Raw genomic sequence first — 21,483 nt, 5'->3', positions numbered from 1 at the left:
CGGGGTGCTTTCCCGCAATCTCTCACCCAGGAAGGAAAGCACAGGATCGGCGGTGGAGCCCAGTTCTCAGCACGTATGCACTACCGTGTCTGTCAGGGGTCCCGGTGGCCAGTGGGTCTGAAAACATGGCGGCCACAACACTGGCCTTGGTGTCCTGGGGTTCCAGTGTGGGGACGTGGCAGACAGAGGGAGGGGTGGGGGGAATGAAAGAGGAACAAGAAGGTAACTAGAAACTCCGCCGGACCTCCAGTGCGACCGGAGACTCTGAGAAAGACCACTGCCCAGTTCTGAAATGATTTCCAGCGTGGAGGATTAAATGGACATCACCAGGACTGAGAGAGCAGAAAGAGTAAGACCGGCTCAGGGAGCAAGGCTCACAGGGATGGTTTTAGCAGGTGTGCAACATCCCCAGTCTGTGTGCACAAATGTTCCAGAAGGTTTAAAAAAATAGATGAACAGGGATGACCCCGGGCCAAGAGCAGGATGGAAGGAGCTAATAACTTCCATTGCTTTCACTCTTGCAATGTAAATTGTGTGGTTATGTCCCTCCACTTGTTTTGAAGTTGCAACAGTAAAGGATAACATAACCAAAGCATATTATATCCATGTGTGGAAATATCACATATTAAACCCCTTTGTCTAATTAATATACACTGCTAAAAAGCCAGCCACAACCACAAAAGCAATGTATCAAAACATAATTTCTTTAGACCCAAGTGAGTCTCTTCAGCTCTGCACACAGGATGGATTTCATGAGTGCACTGTCATCTATCTTTAGCGATCTTGAATTCAGGGGTCAATAACAGCTTTGGTTCCTAATCTATCCGGAAGGCAGACTCCACCGCATATACAGTACAGCATTTCCTATTCATTAAGCATCTACATATCACTTCGCGGTAAGAGAACCTGGCCCCTATTCCAAATGTTCCCAGGGTTAGAAAGGAAAGGGGGAGTCGAGAGGCCCACTGGCAGTATTCCAAGAAACCACTTACTGGGGGAAGACATGCACTCCAGTTATTGATTAAGTGTTAGAGAAGCGGCTCCTGAACTCCCTGGTGGACAATGAGAATCAGGCCCGTTCCCCTGTTCTGCGGTCCCCAGGGGCCCCTGAGTGACAGTCTTACGGGTCACTCAACACCTCCTTCTCCGTCACAGTCGGCCTCTGGCTCCCATCATTCGGGAACCAACTGCCATAGGTCAGTGGAATCAAAGTCACGGGAAGGAGACTGGGAGAGAGCTCAGAAGGGAAGGAATGACTGACTGGCTGAGACCGCTTCCGCGTCTCCTCTCTTTTCTGTCGGCGGACACTCATCAGCTCCCGCCCTTCCAACAGGCAAAGGAAGCTGACATCACGTCTCAGGAGGACCCTGAAACGTAAATGGCGGCGGTGGGGGTTGGGGGGTGGGGAGCGGTGGCATGCCACAAGTGAGGTGACATCCACGTGAAAGGGTGACCGAAGGTAGGATTGTGAGCCAACAAGATAGGCCAAGCCACCCAAGGAAGTGGCAGCTGTGTGTGTGTGTGTGTGTGTGTGTGTGTGTGTGCACGCACGCGCACGCACCATCCCCCCTCCCCCCCCCCCCCCCCCCGCCTCCAGCTTTTCTGCAAGAGAAATGAGTTCTCGTTGTTTCTTTGGAGAAATGAGATGTAAAGAAAGCCTTTCCGAGCGTGGCGCCAAGGCAACTCATTATGGGAAAATCTGTTCCCTTGTCACCTCCAGCGACAAATCTGGCTCCCGGCGAGCTGGCGCTGGCGGAGCCCGGCCCGTTGTGCATGGCGAGAGGGAACCTGTCAAAGTCTCCCGACGCTTGCCTTTGCATTTGTGATTACCACCATCTTATTCCTCAAAATAACACCCCCAAAGAAAAGGAGAATCACACCGAACACAACAACAGTGGCGGCAGAGAAGCCCCTCGGCACCGCTCAAGACCTCACGAAAGGAATGGCTACAGGAAGCAGCTGTCTGCCTGGGCAAACGCCACCTGCCAGGTTCCACGAAGGCTGGGCTAGGCGACGACCCCCCCACTTACCCTTTCTCCTTTGGTCCCCGGCTCTCCCGGCTTCCCAGGGGCCCCCTGCAACGAGAGAAGCGTACGATTGTCATTTCATCCCGGCCCCAGCTGAGCTGGCGTCTTTGCCTTTCTCGTTTCTTCCACACAACCGTGTGCACAGGACAAGAGATCCCGCAGAAACACCACCGATCCCTTAAGCGCTCCCTTGCGGTTGGTCCCTTACAGGATTAGTCCACTTTCCTCCCCCCTCCTTTCCTCCGGCCCCTGGCCGCCATCGCGGAGGAGGCACCAGCCTGGGGCAAGCCTCCCCGGCTTCCTCTTCAGGATAAATCCATACCCCCCCCACCCCCCGCTCAGGGGCCTGGCCTTTGATAAGCTGTGGGGGGCGGGGGGGCAGGGAAAGGGCATGGCTGGCTCTAGCCAGACACGATGACTTTGGCCCCCCAACAGTGGGAACACGCTGATTTGCCATCTCATGGCTTCCTGCACGTCATTTTCTCTGTTCTTGTGAGACACTCCCAACCTCTGCTTGGATAGGTAACTGGCCCAGCCTCACACCTCCTCTCCTAGAGAGGAGAAGCTTGCGGGAGAGCCTTCTTGGAGCTCTTCACAGGCCTCAGGGGAGGAAGGAGGGACACAGCCTTACGCTTCTCACTGCCGGGACACCTGTTCAAAACATGCCAAACTCAAGGCTTGCTCCTGGGGAAACCAACTTAGCCCTCCGGCGCGTGTCTCGCCTGCAGGTAGACCGAGCTTACAGTGATTTAAGAAAGCAAGTATGTACTTGAGCGCTTCTGAGCCTAGCCGAATCGACCACCCAGAAACATCCATCCCAGAACACCCTGCCCGTCCAGAGAGGGGGGCAGGGGCCTGGCCCTTCTTATCATGAGCTGAGCTCCCCTGCCTGGCCTAGAAGAAGACCTGGGCCCACATCATTCTTCTACATGGAAGATGGGGTTTAGTGTCTATCATCAAAGCTCAAGAAGATGCTGTGCTATTCCCGAGAAAAAATAAATAAATAAAAAACCTGATTTTTTGTACGGAAGGTCAGGTAGAATCCGGAAGGAAAAGCAGGTACAGAAAGATGCTACCAGTGGGTGGGGAGTGAAGACCAAGTGTCAGAAATGGGGGAGGCAGGCGTAACCCGTGTCTGACCCAGAGAAGTGCAGCAGCTGGAATTGGACAGAGTAGGGTCGGATGGGGAAAGGAGGCCGGTTTGCGGTGGACCTTATCCTCCTGGAGCCTGAGAGAATCCGTGTGGGCCTCCGCCCAAGGATAAGCACACAGGGGGTGGACGCACCTTCACCTGGTGGGCTGGAGGGGCAAGGACGATGACTGGCCAAGGCGTGCGCGATAGGGACACGCCCACTGAGCGGGCCAGGAGCCTACACTTCCCAGACAGGAAGCTTTCTGATCCCGCGTCCGGGGAGACGCCCCGTTAAGGAGGTAGTCCAAAGGCACAGAGTGATAACAGGTCTTCCTCTTTCCAAGAGGGAGGATGCAGGCTTTGAAATACAGACGCTGATGTCTTCAGGACGCTCTTCCCTGAAGCCATTCACTCATCGCCCTGTCCCCCATCAAGCATTGTCAGTGCCTCGGCGGCGCGGGGCCCCTGGGCTGAGGAAGAGGACAGCAGGCGCTCAGGCCTTAGTCCCTGGTGGTCAGCGAAAGTCATCGTGGGAAAAGAGGAGGGAGAGAAGGAGTGGAGACTTTCGGAAAAGAACGTGACGCGTCAGGAACCCTCAGGTCGGGGTGACTGGAGCTCAGGGGCCGTGAGCAGGGCAGAGCACCTTGGAAGCCATTGGAGCAGAAGCAGGGGCTAAGAAATGAAGCAGAAAGTGGCACCAAGCGCTCTGTCACACAGACCCTTGCCGTGGGGCTGAGAGGGCCAGGACAGACGGGAGCCCCATCGGGATGCAGCTGGGACGGCTCCGGGGAAACACAAAGACAGGAAGTGGAAGTAACGGGGAGATCTGACTAGCACGGAGGAGGCGCCATGAAGCCGGCTCTGGTGTGCCGATCGAGGAAGGGATGGATGGTGAGGGATGGTTAAGAAGAGAGCTATGTCCAGACCAGACAGAGCTCCTGACGCCTGTGTCATTCGAGAGCATTCGTGCACAGTAGAGGATGAGCCCCTTGTTCCAAAGGCATCGACGAAGACACCCCAACGGCAGGCTGGTGGGCCTGTCCGGGCTGCCCAACCCTGGCTTCCACCTCCCACAGGAAGAGCTGCCGAGCGACGGAGGGTAGGCGTTCTTACCTCTTTGCCTGGAACTCCTTTCTCTCCAGCTTCTCCCTGAGAAACAGAACAAAGGATCAGTTCACTCTAACACCGGCATCGGGCACCTTACGCGGCTGTCTTCACCACGCATTTCCATCCGGGTCCTGTTCTATTAATGACAGCCACTATTTGACCCCAACAAGGCTCACAGCTCAGCCCGGGCAGAGGGAGGCAAGAACTGTCCCAGAGAAGAGGCGGATCCTCTGGCCTCTGGACCGACTCAACCTAGATGGTAGGATGGCAATTGTCTGGCGGTGAGGAGGAGGCCATTATTCTGAGGAGGAGGATGCTTATAGTGTGTGAAATAAAATAGCAAAAAGTCACTGAGGAAGAACACAGCAAGGAGGTCAGAAAAGGCTGGAGAACGTGTGCTGTGTCCCTGGTGGCTAAGGAAGCTGTCATGACAGCTCTACGTGCAAATCCTGACTCTTCCACTGATTGGCCCTATGATCTTGAACAACCTTCCTAAGTGGGATGTGACTCTGTTTCTTCATCTCTAAAGAAGGCAAAGCAGCCGCGCCTGCCCCCGGGGGGGCGGGTCTTTCTGCATCCAGGAGTCAGGTCCAGAGGCCTAGACTCAAGGGCAGCCGGGCGCAGACTCAGCCTGTGGCCTCGCGCAGACCGCCCATGCCCGCAGCCCTCCCTCGCCCGTCTCGACGACGATCGTCACGAAGATCTTTACCGTGCCGTCTGCTGAGACCCTCCCAGCGCCTCTGCCGCCCTCCCCAACACCGCAGGACGGTGCGGTCTAGCAGGCCTCACGTCACTAGGGGTTGGCGGGGAGGGGCGGGAGGGGCTGGGCGGCCCAGGCGGCTGTGACCCCTGGGTCATCACGCACTTGGACGCTGTGTCGTCACGACCTGAGCACCCGAGCCCAGGGACGCGGCCGACACCGTCAACGGTAGAGTCGGTACCGAACGTGAACATGGCACCTCTCGCTACACATCGGACCCCGCTGGTGCCCTTTGCTTACCGGCGGCCCTCGGGGACCCAGGAAGCCAGGAAGCCCTGGGCTGCCATTCTCTCCTTTGGTTCCCTTTTGGCCCTGGGAAGGAAAAACAGGGAATTCATGTCTCAAGGTCAAGTGTTGACCTGGCCTTTGGACCCCTCTGAACTGTGAAGCCACAAGACATCCACAAAAAAGAGAAGACAAGGCCCCTTCCTCGTGACGGGAGAGAAGGAAGCAGGAAGAGACGTGGAGGTGCTGGGAATCTTCACCGCACTGCACTGAGGCGGAGAAAGAAGACAAGGCCCACTACACACGGCCACGGCCTCTGGATTCAAGACAACAAACGCAGCGAGGAACGGATACTCAGCACAAAGCACCTCAAGCCTGTGATCTACCAGGAGGTCCTCTCATGAAGACACGATGCCAAGCAAGACTCAAAGCATCACAGGGCTGAATCTTTGGGGAAGGCCTTCGGAATAGTCAGCTTTAGCCTTTGTGGGAGTCACCACCTGTGGGGTCCGCTCTCCTGGGAGCGGATTGGACCTTGATGGGCTCCTTGTAGCCCAATCCTTCCCCGCTGGCCTGTCTCACCTGCAGGAACACCAGCATTCCTGATGGGGGTCGTGGAGCTTGCCATGCGGACAGAGGGCTTTTGCCCTGGCCCAACGGGACGATGCTGCCCACCAGGGCGATCCAATGCCTGGTGGCCCTGGCTTCTGGTCCCTCTGCCTCCACAGTGCCCACACTTGTCTGCCCAGCCGAGGTCAGTCCACAGTCCTGGGGCCCATTGCTTTGTAAGTGAAATGCGCAACTCACCACACTTGCAAACGGCCTCCTGAATACAGAGGGCAATTCTAGCAACATAAAAAAAGAAGCTAACTAGGCTAGGAAGAAACTAGTAAGCCAGGCTTGGACTTCTCCAACCATTGAACTCATCGAGGCACCATGGGCCTGAGCTCTGAGTCTGGAATCTTCTGTCCAGTGAGTGTGCTAGTCAGGCACTCTGCCTTCCTTCTGCGACATTCGGCGGGTCCTTCTCGCTCTCCACCCGACTTCTCCTCTATTTCCACACTGTACACTCACGCTGCCATCTACCTACAACAGGGCAGGTGCTCAGCCTGATCCCGTCTTACTTCTCCTCTGTACAACTGCCAAGCACCTGGTTTCACGTTGTTTCTCACCTCGCCTGTGGCTGCAGACAGCAGAGAAGCAGGGGTGTAATTTTTGAAAGAGGTTCTCCCCAGCCCCTCTAGTTGACACCAGAGGCCACACCACAGAACCATGGAAGGGTACTCACGGGGGTTCCTGGACGGCCAGGGTCACCGGGGGAACCTGGTGATCCGTTGTTACCCTGGTGGAAGAAACAGAAGTGGTCATCCTGCCAGGACTGCCCGCCAGGGGGCCCACGGATCAGGGCATTGCTGGAAGGGGGCGTCCCAGAGAGGGGCAGAGGGGCAGTGGAGGAGACACGGCTGGAGGGGAAGACCTGACTGCACGCAGACTCTGTTCTCACGGGGGCCAGGGCGGTTCACAGGAAACCACCTCATTCCTCGGAGGAGATTCCGCAACTTGTCAAGGAGAGCTTGCAGTATGTAATTGGTAGGATGATCATGGAGTTAAATGAGCCCGTGGGCGTGCAAAGGCCCAGCCCGGCGACGCCGGCCTTGAGCACGGGCACAGTAAAGCATGGCGGCCGCATCCATCCATCCATCCATTCAGCCTTCTGCTCACAGGCTGTGTTAGGAAGGAAACCCACTACAAGAACCTGATGTAGAGATGGTCGCTTGCCCCAGTGCATGCTGCTCTCCACAGAGGAAGCGTGTCCATGTGCTCTCTCTCCTTCCACTACCCAGCCCGGGGCATCACTGCAACCCCATTAACAGTGAAACAGAGAAGGGGGCGGCAGGCGCAGAGTCACATGGCTATGCCTGGCAGGTCCAGGTCCCGGTCTTCACAGTGCAGAAGTCACAGTGACTACCTCCATTCTGATACTTCCTGACCATTTTTAATCTGATGAATCTATTTAGCCAATAAGATTCCTGGCAGAGCAAGAAGTGATAATAATAAATCAGGAAGCCGAAGAATGTTCCTAGCTCCCTCCATCGAGGCAATTATGCCTCGGAGTCTCCCGACGGAGCTGGCCTCACCTTCTGCCCACCATGCTTTGACGGGGTCTGCCTCTCCTCCCCTGCTACCAGGAACCCGAGAGCCCGTGCCTGTGACTCTCAGGCCCACGTTAGCACAGGGCCGGGCGGAGCAGTCTCTCTCCATCAACGGATGGGTTCCTGCAAATGCTGTAATGCACGGAGCAGCTACTCACAAAGGTTTCCAGGAGACACGTTGGTGTCAGGAGCAGTGGTCCCTGTCCGGGCACTTCATACATAACACACCTCCAAAGGGCTTCATGTGCATGCAAACACCATCACCACTTTACAAGTGGAGAAACAGGCACAGAAAGGCTCAACTAGCTGGAGGTGGATGATCTGAACTGACACCACTTTGCACGTTGGTGGGGATAAGGCTTGCTGGTCAGTGATGATAAAACTGTCACCTCCACCTGCGCCACACAGACGACCATGGTGGGTCTCGTGTCTCCCAATCCTCCCAAGAACTGGGTGGCAGAGATGTCCCTAGACCTCTACCACAGGTGAGGAAACTGAGGCACAGAGAAAGCCTAGGCCCAGCCTAGGCTCGGAGCTGCACAAGGCTGAAACCCGAGCAGCAGGCAGTATTTGCTGCAGGGCCCCGCTCTCCGTCCCTGCCAGGAGGGCTGCGTGCTGGCTTGCTCAGCACTCCATCCCCCACCAGCCCATCTGCAGCCCTCTAAAAATACGCACTCCGGCTAATTCCTGCAGATATCGCATCTCATCCGCTCCTCCCTCTGGTCCCCGCTTCTCGGGAGGAGGAGAACAGGACACATTGGCACAGAGCATCAACACAAGGTATGGGGTTGTCCTCTGGGCGCTGGAGACATACAAGGGCGATGGAGCCCCTCCTCGTGTCTCCCCCTTTCTCAAGAATCCCCCTCTCCAAATGAGTGATCACAGTGCTTGCCTCGTAGGGTTTGAGGAAAACTCAATAAACAGATGAGGTTAGTGCTTCACAAAGGCTACAGCACGAAACCCTTCTGTTAGTTTCTAAAAGCCAATGGCTAGAAGTGGTCCCCGTAGGATCTATTCCCACCTCTGTGTAGCTGCAGAGTATAAAGACATAAAATGAAGTGGGTTGTTTTTTTTCTGGCCATGCACATACTTTCTATACATGAAGGCAATTCATACCTACTGCCAGCCACCAATGCAATGATGTTCTGGGCCACAACGGTTGCATACCCAGCGGTGGCTCTGAGAAGTTAGAACGGGCCTGAGACGCTTCCGACGCCTAACGGCCTCATAACCATCCCGATGTCACCGTAACCCAGACACGGTCGGGATGGTGCCGGTGAAACAAACCCACAAGAAGGGCAGGCACGGACAGGACAGCACACACCCATGCTCCACTCATGGTTCTTGATCATCCTACTAGATGACTCTTCTACAGGTTTGTACACTACGACAATACGCGTTCCAACTGAGTTTCAGGCTACATTTCTACTTAGGAGCAAAGCAAGTGACAGCCCGACATGGTGGAAAGCCGTCGCCTCTGCTACTCGGGAGGCTGAGGAAGGAGGATCTCAAAACAGAGGCCAAGTTAAGGATGCTTTGTCTCGAAAACAAAAACAAACGTATCGCAGGCGTTGCTCAAGCGGTAGAGTGCGTTCTCGGAAACGGCAACACCCAGAGTTCAATCTCCAGCCTCACAAAAAAAATAGTAGGTAGATAAAAATTTCCATAAAATACTACCTCATGTATTCAGACAATCACCTCATCCATACTGTGCTCATCGGCTAAGTTGGTCACATGCTTTTTTCCTTGCATACATAGCACCCTGCACATAAATATCTATGTTCCACCTCTGTGGTCCGTACTTTCTGGCTACTCTTATGTAAGTGTTTACCTAGGCGCACAAATAGGCAGAAATAACGTTCAAAATATTTACTAACATACGGAAGGTGAGGGGTTAAAATGTATCTCCTCAAAATAGGAACATTGGAGTGCTAGTAACGTTGGTGTTCTCAGAGTGACCTTCGTTAGCCATGAAGTCGTTGGAGACTGACGAGTTCCATGAGTTCAAGGAGCAGAAGGGGGAGATGCTGATGGGGCATGGCTGATAGCTTGTGTCATGGGCCCCAGACACACACAGAGGAAGAACTTCTCGTAGATGGAGGCAGAGGTGGGGTGAGGAATTCACCACCCAAGAAATGCCCGGCGGGCCAGAGCCCCCTACCCGCTGTCCTACAGTGGCCCCCTTTGAATTTCTAGACTACGGGGTGCGATTCCATGGGGGGAGCCTGAGGGGGGCCACGGGCAGTGGCTGACACCTGAAGCCTTGATTTTTCTTTCACACCACGTATGACTGCACCAGGTTGAACGAACCAGACATCACCGGGATAATGCTCGGCCCACGCACGCAGCAAATCCTCAAAGCAAAACTTACCGGGGGGCCCCTGGGACCGCGGGGCCCCTGTAGCCCAGCAGGTCCGGTGTCACCCTGGAATGAACAGAGATGAGCCACGTTATCACAGAGCCACACGCAAAGAGGCTGAAGGGCCAGCTCCAAATAGGGGCCAGACGTCCCCGAGACCCAAGGGAGCAAAGGCTCATTTCCAGGCATCCAAGCTTCGTCCTCAAGTGCCAAACACAAAAGGTGGCCAGCCACTGGGGACATGACCCCCTGGGAAACACTGGCCGCAGTCTGGCTTCCCCTTCCCCTGCTCTCTGAAAGTAGAGTAAATCCTTAACTCAATCCCATTTCAGTGTTCCATTTGCATCACCCCGGTAGGAAGTATGCCTGCCCTGTTCGGATTCAAGACCACATAAAACCACAAGGCGTCTGAGCCATCTAAAATGAGATGCAGCTCGGCACCTGTGACTCACAACTGTAACCCTAGCTCCTTGGGAGGCTAAGATGTGAGGATCATGGTTCAGAGCCAGCCTGGGCAGGAAATCCCGTGACACTCTTATCTCCAATTAGCCTCAAAAAGCCAGAAGTAGAGCTATATATAGTTCAAGAGGTCAAGTGTTCGCCTTGACCAAAAAACTGCTCACGGGGAGCACCCAGGCCCTGAGTTCAAGCCCCCAGACTGGCACCAAATTCATTAATTAAAAAATGAAATGAAAAGCAGCACATGGTGGGGGAGATGGAGATGGAGATGGAGATGGAGATGGAGATGGAGAGGGGGGGCTATGATTAGAAAGGAAGCAGGGGATGGAGTAAGATTCTGGGAGGAGCAGTGGCTGTCCTTCTAGGTCATAGAATATGGAACCAGGGAGACCTATCACAGGTACCAACAGACAAATCCACACACGCCTCCTGTCAGCCGCAAGGCGCAGGCCCCGCCGGCAGGAAGCCCTGCGCGGTCTGTGGAGTTCACCGCGTGGCTCTGCGCTTCACCGTGCAGTCACCAGCCACGGCAGAACAGCGCCTGCTGCCGCCCCCTTGTTCTCCCAGATCCTGCAGGCCACAGCACCCTCGTGAAACCCACTACAACCCCGGAGAAACACACTCACATCTTTTCCTGGTGGCCCTTCCTGGCCAGGGGGGCCCACAGCGCCAGGCTCTCCCTGGAAACAAAAAAGATGCTGTTAGGGACAGAGCGGCCTTCCCTCCTGGAGGCCGCCAGCCGGGGCTTCGGGGAACGTAGAAGAGATGCGGAAGTGGCCACGTGGGGAGCATCTCGCCAGAGCAGAGCAGCCCCTACACACGGAGCCTGCCTCAAAGCTGGGGTCTTCATACACCCAGGACCAGAAAGGTTGCAGGGCCCATGCCTGCTTCCCCAACAGCGCAGGCGGGCAGAGGAGCAGGAGGGCCTGCTGGGGCCCTCGCTTTATCTGGTGGCCAGGGCCCCCATTCTATACTGTGACTTTGTACTGGATACTAGCAATAGACCAGGAATCTAACCGCGGGCCCCTTTCCATGGTCCTTTCCATCTGAGCCCTGCAGGGAGAGGAGAAGGAAACAGACTAGGGCAGCGTCCCATATGGGACAAGGTGAAAAAAGCCACCTACATCTTTGGGGTGTCAGGTTCCTCTTCTGCAAAAATAAGCTCACTGCCAAGATTTGTTTCACAGGCTCACAGGCGACATGCACATCGCAGATGCTGGAAACCACAAGGGAGCTCAGGTGGCTTTGGTCACACTGGCTGTACACGGCCACGTGCCCTCCATGAGGGCCATCAAGAGGAGGCAGGCTAAGCGAGGGCCTGAGCACGGGCCCCAGTGAGTTGGGCAACAAGGTCCAGCCTCCCTGTGCCCCTCCGCAGCCCTCTCTCCGAAACCTATCAACTCGGACTCCCCTGGGATGACTTCCAAAATAAGTCACTCACTTACCCGGGGACCAGGGGGTCCAGAATCGCCTGTGTGTCCCTTGAAGCCCTGGGAGAAATAAGATGAAGTTATGCCACCGAGGAGCAGGCTCAAGGGGCAAAGGAAGGGCAGGGGATCGGCACGGTGTTCCAGGGCAGTGGCTTTGGCTCTCGCACTGCCCGCGGCCAGACGCCGAGCCCCACTGTGTGCTCAGGGCAGGTGGGAGGGCAGGAAGGAGGGCAGGAAGTGAGCAGGGGGAGGGGCGCAGTGACCGAGGGGGAGGGGGTGCCTCTCTGTGGGGACCATGATGCACTGTGCTCGTCCTCAAGTCACGGAAGGTGAGCTCTGTGTGCCCGTTTTACAGATGCGGAAACTCACGGCTCCATGGCTGCGGTGATGCCCTGGTTCCCACAGGTCCAGGACCGACACCGTGCGCCTCTCCCGGGACACTCGAGCCCAGCAGCAGGTTGTGGCCAAACAGAGACCTCGGGCCACGGTCACCTCACCCCCCCACCACCCCGGGCTTTGGCTGTATCTCCCGACTTCAGCCCAATTCCAGAAGCAAAGGAAGGTGCAACCGGGAAGAACAAAGCACTTGGCAAGGACCCAAGGGAGAAGCCTATGGAGATGCCCCTTGAGGTCCTTGTGTTCTCAACCCAAAACTGTGCTGCCATAGCGAACATCATCCTGTATGGGGGGGTGGGTCTGAAAGCATTTCCTCGAAAGGCAGGTAGGAGCCGAAGGTGTTCGCCCTCTTCCATCTCATTCAATACAGCGCTAGAAGCCATTGCCGGAGAAAGAAGGCAAGGGAAAGAAAAGGAATTCAAATAGAGAGGAAGAAGTAAAGTGACTCATACTTGTACATGATATAATCCTTTGCTTAAAAGATGCCAAGGATTCTACCAAAACATCCCTAGGCCTTAAAAAAAGCTTTTGGAATGTAGCAGGATATAAAACGAACGTATAAAAAAATCAGTAGACGCTTCTATATAACAGCGAAGATGCTGAGAACAAATTCAGTAAAACAATTCCACTCATAATAGCATAAAAAACTACAAAAATACTCAGCAGTAAACATATAGGCGGTAAAAGACCTATTCAATAAAAACTATAAAATATTGAAGAAATTTTTTTTAAAAACCCAGAAGATGGACAGACGTGCCATGTTTATGGATTTGGGCTGGCAGAATTCATGCTGTGAAAATGACTACACCATCTACGGATTCAGTGAAAACAGATTCATCCAAAGGCCCATCAAAATCCCAATGCCATTCCTCACAGAAGCAGAAAAATCAATCCTAAAATTCAAATGGAAATAGAAAAGATCCAATACACCAAATGTAACACTGGGCCAAAAAGAGCAATGCTGGAAGTATCACAACACCAGACTCCAAATCGTACTACAGTATTAAAAACAGCATGGTAGTGCAAAGCAAATAGATACAAAGACCAATGGAATACCGGATACCAGTAGCTCATGTCTACAATCCCAGCTACTCAGGAGGCTGTGATCTAAGGATCACAGTTTGAAGCCAGCCTAGGCAGGAAAAGCCTGTGGGACTCTTATCTCCATTTAACAACCAAAAAGCCAAAGGAGAGGTTTGGCTCAAGTGGCAGAGCGCTAGCTGTGAGTGGGAAAGCTAAAGGATAGGGCCTAGGCACTGAGATCAAGCCTCAGAACCCCCTTCCCCTCCACCCAAAAACACAAGATGTGGAGAACACTGGCTACCTACACACAGAAAATGGAAAAATGAAAACAGGGCCCTTTTCTTCAATCTTGGAAAAAATTCATTCCAAAATGGGTGAAAGGTTTTAAAGTAAGACCTGAAAATCTGAAACTATTACATAGGAAAAATAGAAAGTTTAGTCATAAACATTTTTTTTTTCTGAATAAGACTCTCAGTTGCCCAGGAAATAAAATCGAGAAGACACACACACACACACACACACACACACACACACACACACACACACACACACAGTGTTTGCTCCTCAAGGAAAGTAATGATCAGATTCCAAACACAACATACAGAATGGGAGAAGGTCTTAAAAGACATAGCCAGTTTTGTCAGTATCATTTATTATATTACATTCTATAATTCTATAAGCTATCATATATTATGCTTAAACCAATATGGAGTTTCTACAAGAAAAAAAAAATAAGAGTAGAGGCTGGGTGCTAGTGGCTCACATCTATAATCCTAGCTAATCAGAAGGATGCGATCTGAGGATTACAGTTTAAAGCCAGCCCCAGCAGGAAAGTCCATGAGACTCTTATTTCCAATTAACCACCAAGAGAAGAAAAAAGCCAGAAATGGAGCTGTGGCTCAAGTGATACAGCACTATCCTTCAGCAAAATGCTCAGGGCCCAGGCCCTGAGTTCAAGCTCCAGGACCCGAAGCCTGCACATGTGCACGCATGTGTGCACGCGTACACATGCACACACACACACACACACACACACACACGATTATGACCCATCTATACCTCTCCTGGGCATATATCTAAAGGGTGTCAATCAACATACAAGAGAAATAAATACATGCATACCCATGTTTACTGAAGTACTGTTCACAGTAGGCAAGATAAAGACCCAGGCTAGATTCCCAACAAATAATGAATAGAGAAACTACGAGATACATTGACAATAGACAGAAATCAATCATCTACAAAGAAGAATGAAATCAAGCCATTTGTAAGAAAACAATGGAACTTGAGAACACTGTGTTGACTAAGATAAACTAACGCAAAAAGCCAAATATCAAGGTTTTACGCATATGTGGTACCTGGACGAAGAAGAAAAGAAGAAAGAAGAAGAAAAAAGAGGAAGAAGAAGAGAAGGAGGAGGAGGAGAAGGAAGAAGACAACAACCTTAGTATAAAAGGGAAACTGAGGCAGTCAGTGGAAGGAGTGAATAGGAATGTCCCGGAGGATGAAGAGGATCAAAGTACAAGATAGATGTTTATGTGTGTCTCTATATATGTATATGAAGACAGCATAATGAAACTAACCCAACACTGTTGGAAAAGCAGTGGAGAAGAGGTAGTAGAATTGAGGGGATATAATAGAACATGCTCATTGTACACCTATGGAATTATCACAACAACACTCCCTTGGTACTATTCGTGTGTGCTAATATTAATATAAATACATTAAACAGCTTATTAAATTTGAGAAAACAGAGCCTGGGGTTGTAGCTCCACAGTACAGTTATGGTATGGTTCTATGGGCAAGTCCCTGGTTCCGTCCCCGCCAATGCTACAAGAAAGAAAAAAAAAGTGAACTGACCATTATTCACCACAAGACCAGACTTTTACGTGATTATATTATGTTCTATAATAAGCAGTCGCCTAATAAATTTTAAAAATGCCTTTAGAAAAGATATAATGAGATCATCAATTTCAAGTATGCTTGGAAAAAATCAATTGCTTATTCTATGTTTCAACACCCACAGGCAAAAATGGCCCTGGTGCTCAGACTCCTGGTGCGATCAGGTAAAAAGCTAGGAGATTTGGGGTAAGAGGAATATTGATTTTTATGTTTTATTTGCTCCTATTGAAAAGACTTGCTTTATGATTTATTGATTTTTTTTTAAAAAAAAAGAAAAACAACGTTAAGGAAACAGAAATCACAACTTGATCTGCTACTTCTTGGAAAATAATTGGATTTTAGGATCTTCATTAAACATCATGGTTTTTTTCCAGAAACAATTTAAAGAATTGTGCAAATCACTTTGAAATTATGTACAAAGAAAGCATTGAAATTCCTAAAAGTTAGTTTATTTTTAAGAAAAAAATAAGTTTATCTGTCTAAGAGCTAGAGTTAAGTGTAGAGATATTGAAATTCATCTGTGGGAAAAGGTCTAAATGTATACTATAATGTTGCCAGCACTTTATGTTGTAGAACTATAAATAACCATTCTCTTCTTTACACATTATTTGATATTGGTTTTCTTCTTATTATGATTATTAGGCTGTGCCTTAAGACAGGTTACTTTACTAACTGGAAAAATCTCAGTTACAGAAAATTTTGCAGATGAAAATTAAGACTTTATGCAAAAGATTACAAGTCAGGATATAATAAAGTCACTTGCACAATACTATTCATTGCTGCACTATTCACCATAGCCAAGTTATAAAAACAGCCTAGATGCCATAAAATGAATACGTGGATCAAGAAAAGGTGATTTATACACACACACACACACACACACACACACACACACACACGAAATTTATCCATCCATCAGGAAGAAAATTCTATGTCACTCACAGGAAAATGGATGGCACGAGAAAAAAGTATATTAACTGAAGCAACTCAGGCTCAGAGAGACAAAGCATGCGTGTTTTCCCCCCATATATAGCATTTTGATCTAAACTATGTATAGTTACACAATCAAATCACATAAGCATAAAATACGCAGGGGTAAATCTCAGTAGTGTGACTTCTTTGAACAATTAGCTGACCATTTAACAAAATAAATACCAGAAATCTGAAGTATGTTTTGTCTGAGGGTTGGTGTAGCGTAAGGAGAGGAGGGCAGACGGATGGAAAGAAATAGGGTGTGAAAACAGAGTCGAAATATTCACTGTCGAGATACAAAAATGGATCCAGGAAACTGGAGGCAATGGGAGGAGTGAGGAGAGATGGGGGTGAAAGACGGAAGGGGTGACGTTCCTCACAATGCGCTGTAATCAGAAATTGACCTAACTGAATTGGAACCCCTTAGTACAGCTACTTAAAAAAATATGTTTTTAGAACGCTCATTCTACAATTGAGAGAACACCCACTGAAAGCATCCTCAAGAAGAAGCCAGCACAGAACAGTTAGCACAGTCCTCGGTGGCGAGGGCTGTGATCTGCAGACCATACGCCCCGCGTAGCCATGGGAACGCAGCGGGGTCGGAGGACGCACCCCCATCGCGCGGTGTGACCTCACATTGGGGTCTCGGCTACCCTGCCAGGGTGGCCGGAGCCTCGAGCCGGGCAGGCTTCATCCTACCAGGCCCAGCACTGCTTCTGAACTTACAGGCGGGCCTCGGGCACCCTCCGCTCCCGGCAGACCTGGCTCCCCGGCTTTGCCCTGGAAGAAGAAAAGACGGGTTGGAGGATCATATTTGGGCATTCTTCTACGCTATCTGCCTGTACTTCCTATCTCTGGAGGTCCACACCATCTTTACCACTGTCCGCCTGTGCCCCCTCGTTTTCTGGTCTATTTCATCTAGGCCTACACCCACAGCACAGCCATGCACATCCAGGAATTCCTGGTTTTCCTGTGTCTGTGTACATAGAGCTCCAGGACTCGCCGTGCCCTGCACTGTCCCGAGTGCTCCAGGCTGAGGAGAGGCGACAGGAACGTCTTCACACGGCTTCCCGGAGGTGACGCAAAGTGCCAGGCGGTCACGTGTTCGTTCACTGAGCATCTAAGTGGAAAAGCCAGACTTCTCAGGCTTGTTCCATACCCAGAGAGACGGCTGCTAGCCTGCCGTGGAGGTCTCTGGGACGAAGGCAGGACGGGCCTATCCCGGCCTTGCTCCAAAGTCACTGGCCCTGATTCCCAGCAGAAAAAGGTGACAATAACCAGCAGCGAGAGAGGGTTACCGACTCCCAGAGGGCTCTAACTGTGTCCATGAATCCTCCCTGACATCCAAGGAAATGCTTCTTAACCCTCCAGCCAAGCACTGGGATGCAGGCAAGTTGAGGCTTCTACTCAAGGAGCACAGCTCAAGTTCCGGTGAAGACACTGACCAGCCACGTCTCGGGGCGCACTCAGGGGTGAATCGGCCCACTCCTGTCCTGCAGCTCCTTCTGAGGCTAGCTGGTGCGTGTGCATGTGCGTGCGTGCACGTGTGTGTGTGTGTGTGTGTGTGGCAGAGGACATGCTGGCACCAGCAGGCACTTGGAGGTGTGAAGAAGGCCTACACACGTGTGAGGGGAGGCCTCCAGGAGTGTTCACAAAAGGCTGCTTCCAACCTCTGTCGTAAGACCTCAAGGGCTCCTAGGTTACCTTTCCGGCCTGCTGGCTCTCCCCCCATCACTCAGAGGAATTAACGGGAAGGCAGGGCCATGAGGTTTCCCGATGGATCAGTGGGAGGTGCAGGCGTGTAACGCTCAGGCCCGGCGCACGCAGCAGTGCTGTCGTGCCGGGTGAGGTCACGGAGCTCTGGATGGGGCTCTCTGCTCCTGGTGGGGTTACCAAGTCATGTCTGGTCCGGGAGACGCAGCCTTGTGTACCTGTCTGCCCGCCTGGCACGGGCATAGGCCAGAGCCGGCATTCAGTGAACACACTGACCGAAAGATCAACGTCCCCAGTTGCCCTGCTGGGAGGAAAACCTCTCAGGCTACTGCGTCTCCAGAAAGCCGGGCCCCTGCGTGAGCGCCGTGCTCCAGGGCAGCCCCGGGAGGCTTCACGGATGAACGGATGACCTTGAGGTATCCCTCAACGCTCTCGGTGACAAGCTCCCCAGCCGCAATGACAAAGGTCCTCACCCCTGGGTGTCCGCAGAGACCTACTTAGAAAGGGGCAAGCACTGTGCCCAGGCCTCGGGTGCTTGCGGGAGTTCCAGGCAGAGGACACGCTTTCTCACGCCATCCACCCGCTGACTGCCCTTGGCCTCCTTCCTGGGTCAGCCCACCTGGGTGTCAGCCCCGCGCTGAGCAACTCTGCCAGATTTGTTTCAGAATTCTAGAACCTTTGTTCGCAGTGATAAGCTGTGGTTTCTCCCCCACCTTTCTCTTTCGTGGTAGATTTTGGCTTTAACATCTGGCGAACAGTGTACACTGACATAAAAGACACCTCTGGCAAAGCTGGAAGATTCAGAGGGAGTCATAACAGTTTATGACCAAACTAATTAAATAGAACATGAGCTTCCCTGTAGAAACTTTTATGGAACTCTTCTTAGAGGCTCCAAAGGCTCTGCTGTTCCCACCTCACCAGGAGTTAAAAATAGGGCAGTTGCAACAAAGAAACTCACTAAAATAATTAACAGTCGGACGAGCCTGAGACTGTCATGCCGCTTTCACCCCACTGACTCCTCCAGCGACTCCGGCCAGTCCGCTCCTTCCCTTCTTCGTGCCAGGTAAAAAGACACTGGGGCTCACTTGCTCTAGGTCACCAAGGAGCAGAGCCGGCACCACTTTCTGGTGGTGCTGGTTGCTGCCACTGCGCCCCGTGAATAGCATTTCAAAGTCACCTTACGTGAATACATTTTACCCCCTTCAGGCCAGCCAGGTGTGAGCAGACTGTGAACCTGAGCTCAGTCACGCTGAGCCGAGGGTGCGGGGCCTGCTGGGTGCGGGGTACATGCCGGCGGGGAGGGGGGGGCCTGCTGGGTGCGGGGTACATGCCGGCAGGTGCCTGCTCTGGGTGCTGGCGGGCCAGAGTTTTGGCTGATGGCGCGCTCTCCCTTCTGCAGAGGTAAAGTTTGCCGTTGGGAGACAATTCCTCATCACCGTGACCAGCCCGTGACTCCGCTGGTTCCTGGAGAGCGTATTTACAACACACATAAGGCAGGCTGCGTGCCGCGCAGCCCCTCTGTCTTCCTCTGTGCCACGGTGGTCCGAGCAGAGTCGTCCCACATCGATGGGTGCCCGCGGAAAGCCCCCCTTCCTCCGGACAACTGCCGAGCGAGGCTGTTCCGCCGCCCGCACGCGCTGTAGGCAGCCTGCTCCCGAGCTGGGCGTGTGGAGAACCCGGGCTTCCAGCCCACCATCCCGCCGTCCCTCCCATCTGCCCGGGAACAGCCGCAATTCCTTTTGTCTTGATGTGGTCCGTTGTTGTCCTCTCGGGGTGCTGGGATAGGCTCGAGGACCTCCTCGCTCGTGCTAACCAGGTGCTCTGCCACCGGGCCACACCCCGGCCACGGGGTTATGACAACAAAGTCGCTGAGGACGCTGCGGGGCCACCCTCCTCTCCCCCCGCCCCCTCGAGAGCCACGAGTGCAGGCAAGAAGCTTTGCTAAAGCCCAGGGAGGCAAGGCTGCAGTCACCAAGGTGGGATCTCTCTAGAAATCCCAGCAGGCTCCTGCAGGCACCTGGGACACCTCGGGAGCACTGAGTCCCTCTCCCTGGGGGATCCATGGAGTCGCTGGACTACTACTGCTACTCAAGAAAAGCAGCAAACACCTCACCAACAGCTACAAAGGAGGCGGCAATGCCGCCCAGCTTGCCAGTCTCATGGATGTCAGGTTTCCTTTGCAGAGCCAGCTCCCCCACCCCAGCAAGCGCGGCCCCCACGGACAGGACTGAGGTGCCCTGGGCGGTACAGCACAGGTGGAGGAAGCACAGGGACCCTGGGCCCAGGCTGTCCGGCGGGGCAACGCTGGGCTAGCCCCTTCACCTTCCCGAGACTTACCTAGCTCAGAAATAAAAAAGCAGGTGGTCTATCGGGGGGAGATAAAGGAAATACCTGGCTTGCAGAAGCCCCTCAGCACAGAGGAGCTGTTGCTGAGAAATGGTGAACTTGGTATACGAAATGAGAAGTGCGGAAATCCCTTACCGGCTCCCCAGGGGGACCTGGCTTTCCGTCTCTGCCCTGCTTGCCTTCTTCTCCCTACAAGAGAAACACGAACGAGTTGTGAGGTCAGTGGACATGACAGCAGAGGGAAGGCTCGAGGCCACCACAGACCATGTTTGTTTTCTGCCTAGTTCCCCTCCGAGGCTATCTCCATGCACACACATGTGCACACACGTGCGCATACACGCATGCTTGCATGTGCTCACACACACACAAACACACACACACACACACACACACAGTGGGTCTGGGTTCCCAATTTCTTCCCCAGCCTCAAGATTCTGACGATGGATGTCTGACTGGTTCACAGGACCCATCGTGGCCTAGAAAAGCAACACGTTTTGAAGAGTAACAACATCCTTGCTGGATCTGGAGGACCTCCCTCTGGACATTTTCATGCCCTTGGCTCATCTGTGGGCCTCCTGTGTGAACATGGCGACAGGGAGGAAGGTACCGATGAAGAAGAGGACATTAGGCAGGGTGCAGAAGGATATTAGCAATGCTCTTGGGGCACGTGTATGGCTCAGAGAATGAGAGCCAGGAAGAGTTCATTTTGGTTCTAGAAAGGCGATGAGCATTCTCAACCTCTCTTTATGAAGCCCCCTAGGAGTCCCTCTCCATCTGTCCCATCCCACTTCAGTGATAGATTTGCACTATCATCTTCCTGATCGTCTAAGAGGCAAGCATTTCCTCTGGAGATGGGAAAGGGACTCTATGATGGTAATGGTGCTAGAAGACAGAGACACCTGGACTGGACTCGGGCTCACGGGCCCTGACAGTGAGCACAGTACACATGGAAGTGTTGTGGTTCTCGTAGGCCAAGCACATGGGAGAGGGAAGAGCCGGGTAGGTGGGAATCCTTTGGTGGAGGGAGAGAAGTAGATTATAGTGGCTGGAGTGAAGGGTACAGTGCGGTTGGAGTTGACAGAGGGCGATGAAGATGAGAGAGAGAAAAAACAGTTCGTGAAGAACCAGGAGACCACAATGCCCAGTCTTGGCATGGACACTCATCAATGGATACTAGTCAGTTGACATTAGTCTTAGCAGTGACACTAGGCAAAAGAAACGGAGGTGACTGATTGGATCTACGTTGGAAGGAAAGAAGGGAGAGCGAGAGGGAGGGGGCAGGATGGAAGAAAAGATCAGATGTTTATGGAAACAGCATAATCATGTTGAAGGCTGTCTTCCTCTAATTGAGTCCCCAAGAGGAATCTATGTTGTTGAGATTGAATGCTGGGCCCCTGATTGGCCTCTGGCTGGAGCACTTCACCACTTGAGTCACAGCCTGGTCACACTGGACTATTAAAGATAAAGGGTGGATGCAAA

The 21,483-nt window shown here is 52.6% G+C and overlaps 1 protein-coding gene across 1 annotated transcript in view; it reads right to left on the bottom strand.

Moving 5' to 3' along the window:
* Positions 1 to 21,483, bottom strand: part of Col22a1 (collagen type XXII alpha 1 chain) — a 168,489-nt gene that overhangs the window by 9,158 nt on the left and 137,848 nt on the right. Inside the window, exons 50-58 of the mRNA XM_048358696.1 lie at positions 20,140 to 20,193; positions 16,672 to 16,725; positions 11,668 to 11,712; positions 10,849 to 10,902; positions 9,776 to 9,829; positions 6,540 to 6,593; positions 5,267 to 5,338; positions 4,273 to 4,308; positions 2,031 to 2,075 (exon numbers count right to left, since the gene is read on the bottom strand). Coding sequence (XP_048214653.1) covers positions 2,031 to 2,075; positions 4,273 to 4,308; positions 5,267 to 5,338; positions 6,540 to 6,593; positions 9,776 to 9,829; positions 10,849 to 10,902; positions 11,668 to 11,712; positions 16,672 to 16,725; positions 20,140 to 20,193 — 468 coding nt within the window. The remainder of the gene's footprint in view (positions 1 to 2,030; positions 2,076 to 4,272; positions 4,309 to 5,266; positions 5,339 to 6,539; positions 6,594 to 9,775; positions 9,830 to 10,848; positions 10,903 to 11,667; positions 11,713 to 16,671; positions 16,726 to 20,139; positions 20,194 to 21,483) is intronic.

Source organism: Perognathus longimembris, chromosome 12, assembly GCF_023159225.1.
Source record: "Perognathus longimembris pacificus isolate PPM17 chromosome 12, ASM2315922v1, whole genome shotgun sequence".
Taxonomy (NCBI): Eukaryota; Metazoa; Chordata; class Mammalia; order Rodentia; family Heteromyidae; genus Perognathus; species Perognathus longimembris.
The sequence above is the reverse complement of the archived record's forward strand: the minus strand, read 5'-3'. Positions and strand labels throughout refer to the sequence as shown.